Genomic DNA, 5,000 nt, shown 5'->3' with positions numbered 1-5,000 from the left:
CACATCTATCTGCTAGTTAGCCCTGTGGCGCTAGGCTAGCTGCTGCTGCTGCTGCTGCTAGCCACATAATCACACGCCTCACCAAGCCCACTGTCTGCTCATTACCAAGCTGTGTCCTTACTGTTGTGTGTGTGGGCAGAGGAGAGGATGGGAGGAGAGGAGGAGGAGAGGAGGAGGAGAGGAGGAGGAGAGGGGAGGAGGGAAACAGCTGTTTGGGTTGGTGGAGCAAATGCATGTTGTTACCCTGAATTCTAGTAGGTAGCCTCTCTTTCTCTCTCTGTTTGTCGCTGTGTGATACCATCAGTCTCTCTCTGTCTTTGTCGATGTTATTGAACTCCAGCCTCTCTCTTTGTCCCTAGATGTATTTCAACGCCAGTTTCAGCAGCAGTACCAAGCTGTTGAAGCCGCTGTTGGTGTTTGGCTTCAGCATGGCAGCTGCTCTGGCCGGTCTGACCCAGATCACCCAGCACCGCAGCCACCCCATAGACGTCTATGTAGGATACGTCATAGGAGCAGGCATCGGAGTCTACCTGGTGAGTGTGTGTGTGTGTGTGTGTGTGTGTGTGTGTGTGTGTCTGTGTTCCAGGGAAGCTAGAAAGGCCTTGTACTGCCTGTGTACCCGCCTTCAGTTCTCTTCCTTTCCCCTTGTGTGTGTGTGTACGTGTGTGTGTGTGTGTGTGTGTGTGTGTGTGTGTGTGTGTGTGTGTGTGTGTGTGTGTGTGTGTGTGTGTGTGTGTATGTGTATGAGTGTGTGAGTGAATGTGTGAGAGAGCAAGGTTATATATAGCCTGTGTGTGTGTGTACGTGTGTGTGTGTGTGTGTGTGTGTGTGTGTGTGTGTGTGTGTGTGTGTGTGTGTGTGTGTGTGTGTGTGTGAGAGAGAGAGATAGGTTATATATAGCCTTTTCTATTAGAGAGATAAAAAGAAAAAGAATTAATAATCCGTTAAGATTTCTTAGGATGAATTTTCACAGTTCTTTTCTAGAAAACCTGTCTCTGCCATTTTTCACGCCTGCCTCCCTCTCTCTCATCTCTGTCGTCTAATTTCTTCGCCTTTCTACGGGCACCCGGTCTCCTTCGTTCATTACAGGGAGGAGTTCTTAAAGGACAAATTGAAAAGAAGTGATTCATGGTTTCGACCTCAGACGAAGAAGAAAGAGAAAAATCCATCTATTTATGGAGTTCAATCTGCACCACAGTACTAGGAAATGGCTGTTTTCAAAGAGATTTAGAAAATACATTGAACACTTTCTTTTTTCAATAAAGACCGTATCTGCACACCCGATACTTTAACTGCGGTTGCAAACGGAGTGAAAAAAAACATATGATACTGTAAAGGAAAACGCCATGCAACACTGCTTACATGCTAAATTGACTGCGTTTATTCACTGACATTTTACTTCTTCAACATGCTGGCTGCTCCTCTCTCCTCCTTCCCCCTTTTCACCCCCAACCTTCTCCCTCTTTTCCCCTCTCTCTATGCCGCCCCTCCCCCTAGGCTCTCTACGCGGTGGGCAACTTCAGGTCGTCAGAGGAGGACTCCCCCAGCCAGCCGTCCAGACCCCCGCCCGCCCAGCTGAAGCCAGACCCCCTGCGAGTGTTAACGCAGCGAGGCCATGACTCTCTGTATAGGAAGACCCCCAGGGCCTCTGAGAGCCGTGAGGAGCTGGGGGGAGGCGGGCTGGGGACGGGGGGCAGTGGTAAGGTACGCAGGGAGAAGGCCTCTCTGGCGTCTCTGAAGCGTGCCAGCGCCGACGTGGAGTTGTTGGCGCCCCGCGGCCCCATGGGGAAGGAAACCATGGTAACCTTCAGCAACACATTGCCCCGCGTGGCCAACGGCAACAGCCCCGCCTCGCCCTCAGAGATGGAGCCCTCCGGCTCCCAGCGTCACATGACCTTCCACGTGCCCTTTGACCCCCAGAGGTCCCGTCAGCTGGTGTCGGAGTGGAAGCAGCGCTCGCTGGAGATCCGCAGCGCCGCAGAGGAGGTGGATGGAGCAGGAGGAGGAGAGGGAGGAGATGATGGGCGAGGAGGAGGGGCTGAGGAAGAGATGGGGATGCCCTCCTCCCTTTACCCTACGGTGCAGGCCAACAGGGGCATGGCCACACCCAGCCCGGGTGGGCCGAGGGTGGTGGCCCCCCCATTGGTTCACATCCCCGAGGAGGCGTTTCGTCCCCCGCCAGTCTCGCCCAAGAGCGCCGTGACACGTGCCAAGTGGCTGTCACTCACTGCTGAGGGAGGAGGGGTAAGAGAGGGAGGGCCAGGGCCTATCGCCGTGACAACTCCCCGCGTGCCCAACCAGCCGCCAAATCAACCACGAGTGATGCAGGTAAGCAGAGGAACAGGATTTTAGGATTACTATTATATTATATTTTAGTGTATTGAGATATTTGAAACATACTTTCGATAAAGTTGTTTTTGATATGATTTCCCTCTGTAGGTGATCGCCATGTCCAAGCAGGCAGGGCTCCTACCAGTCACTTCCTCCGCCAAGACTTCAGAGACCACCTCTTCCTGTGGGGGCGGGTCTTCCAACGGCTCTGAGTCACCATACTACCGGATCCCCTCGGACCGGGACAGCTGCGCTGGGAGCAACCCTGGGAGCATCACCGGGAGCGTTGTCACCATAGACGCTCACGCCCCTCACCATCCGGTGGTTCGTGTGTCAGCCAGTAACGGGAAGCCCTGGGAATGGAGGAACACCGTAAGCGGGAGTATGATGGGTGGGAATACTGCGAGCCTGGAAGAACCACAGCGAGGGTCTCTGCAACGTCAAGACAACATCAGCGCCCGGGAATATCGGGACTACCGGACTCTCCCGGTCAAAACGGACTCCCTCTGCTCCTCCTCCTCTCCCAGTGACACCGACTGCTACCAACTTCCACCCCCACCTCACCCCTCCTCCTCCCCCCTCCTCCCTCCCCCGCCTCAACTGTGTCACTCCCCTCTGCCTCCACCTCCCCAGCCCTGCTCTCCCCTGCCTCCCCCACCTCACCCCAACTCCTCCCACCTCCCTCCCCCGCCTCACCCCTTGTGCTCTCCCCTCCCCCCCCCTCCGCACCCAGACCTGCTGATGGACAGTCACTCCCACCCGCTCTCCCGTGCCTCCACCCTCCCTCGCCGGCCCTCTGTCTCCGCCCACAGCCACGCCGAGCAGGAACACTACTACAAGACCCTACAGAGCGAGAGGAGGTTATAACGCCACATACAGTCAAAGATGGCATAGAGGGTTCGTGGGCGTCAGGGTAGACCCAGATGAGTGAGAGAGGAGCTTATAACAGGTGACATAGAGGGTGATAGTGGGACATAGGTGGTTATCGGAGTCAGAGTGAAGCTGACAGTGGAAGAGGAGGTTATGAGACGACATAGAGGGGTTATAGCAGCACACAGGATATGTGGAGGGCTTTCTTACAGTATAGTAGGGGGTAAACATTGTGCTATCTAGTTTCTATTGTCCAGAAGCCTGATTCGATGGGAAAAAAGGAGGGATGGGGTCGAAAAAAGCACTATTAATGAAGAAGAGAGGTGAGAGAATTGTCTAGGAGGAGGAGACTTTATGAAAAGACTGGTTTCAGGACTAGCATGTTTCCTCCAGAGCACGCTGACAGACTGACCAGCTAAAGACTTGATCTCTATTTAAAGGGAATAAAAACTAAAGGCAATACTAGCTCTTTACTAGCTCTTTTACTAGCTATTTTCCTAGCGCTCTCTTACTAGCTATTTTACTAGCTCTTTTTCCAGATCTACTGCCAGCACTCTCAGGTTGTCACCACACAGAGTTTGCTGTTATTCTCTAAGCCAGAAGGTGACCCATCAGAAACTATTGGAATTCTCTTCACCAACCAAACCAATGCTCCTAGCTGAGCCAAGACCCCAAAAACAAACCAGTCTCATACCCACCAGAAGGCCATGACCCGCCATTTTGGAAATACTGTTCTAAGAAGAAAGGGAGGAAGAGGAGTGGAGGATGGTACAGAGTTGGCCGTTTCTGCATGAACATCTTTGAGTGGATTACTACTGTAAACAAAGGGGGAGACGGGGGAGAGACAAAGACTCGAGAGGGGGGGGGGGGGGGGTTGGCATCACATATATACACAGTCTGTGATAAAACCTGCCACTGAGACTGTACCAGAACCAAGAAGATTAGTGTGTGTTTATCAAACCACAATACAACCCTATTCCTGTCCCCTAACGCTTGTCCTATCCATCAGAACACACTATTGGACTAATAAGCAGCCAATCAGGACACACCAGTACCACTGTTTGTAATGATGACATGTCGGCTGAGAGCTACAAGGCCAGCCTATGTTTTTGTATAAAGGTCATATGCAATAAATGTATGTTTTTTTGTTTTTTTTCCCATTCAGTTTCTTTTACAGTTGACATTTGAAACTACCACTGGAAATGCAATAACATCAGGAGCATACATCATTGCATTCTCTGACATTGTTTCAATGGAACATCCAGTAGGTGTAAAAAAACACACATCAGGAAACTCACATCAAATGGAGTTGGGATCTTCACCGGTGCACCATGTCAAACATGCCATCATCTAAAGACATTCTCTATTTTGTAAAGACTTGTTGGGGATGGGTTGTTGACTAGTACGGGAATGAGTTTAGTGGATCTTCTCTTCTGATATGGAACTGTTAGCCTAAGTATTGTTGCTTGTCTGTGGGTGCTGCATGTGTGTGTGTGTATGAGTGTGTGTGTGTGTGTGTTCCTCAGTGTGTTTCTACTGTATGAACCTGCATATTACCTTTAACAGACAGAAATGCTGCATTTTTCAGTGCTGTTCTTTGTCTTAATTCTATTTTAATTAGGACCTGTAAAAAGACTTAATATGATTAATATTATTTCATAGTCCTTTTTTACGGACTGATGTTTTCTAACTGTGGTTATGTGTAACGATTGATATAAACATTGAATAAAGAAACAGTGATTCCTAATCTCAGTTCAAGTTAAATTATACAACATCTAACACCAGTGGTCCAATAGATG

At 50.5% G+C, this 5,000-nt stretch overlaps 1 protein-coding gene across 1 annotated transcript in view; it reads left to right on the top strand.

Moving 5' to 3' along the window:
• The window catches only part of LOC310814505 (phospholipid phosphatase-related protein type 3-like), a gene marked incomplete at both ends in the record, with an annotated part of 6,361 nt that extends 3,163 nt beyond the window's left edge, over positions 1–3,198 (top strand). Inside the window, 3 exons of the mRNA XM_083683974.1 lie at positions 360–533; positions 1,498–2,328; positions 2,440–3,198. Of these exons, the coding sequence (XP_083540100.1) occupies positions 360–533; positions 1,498–2,328; positions 2,440–3,198 (1,764 nt within the window). The remainder of the gene's footprint in view (positions 1–359; positions 534–1,497; positions 2,329–2,439) is intronic.
• Between the last annotated feature and the right edge of the window lie 1,802 nt (positions 3,199–5,000).

Source organism: Argentina silus, assembly GCF_951799395.1.
Source record: "Argentina silus genome assembly, chromosome: 13".
NCBI lineage: Eukaryota > Metazoa > Chordata > Actinopteri > Argentiniformes > Argentinidae > Argentina > Argentina silus.
The sequence above is the reverse complement of the archived record's forward strand: the minus strand, read 5'-3'. Positions and strand labels throughout refer to the sequence as shown.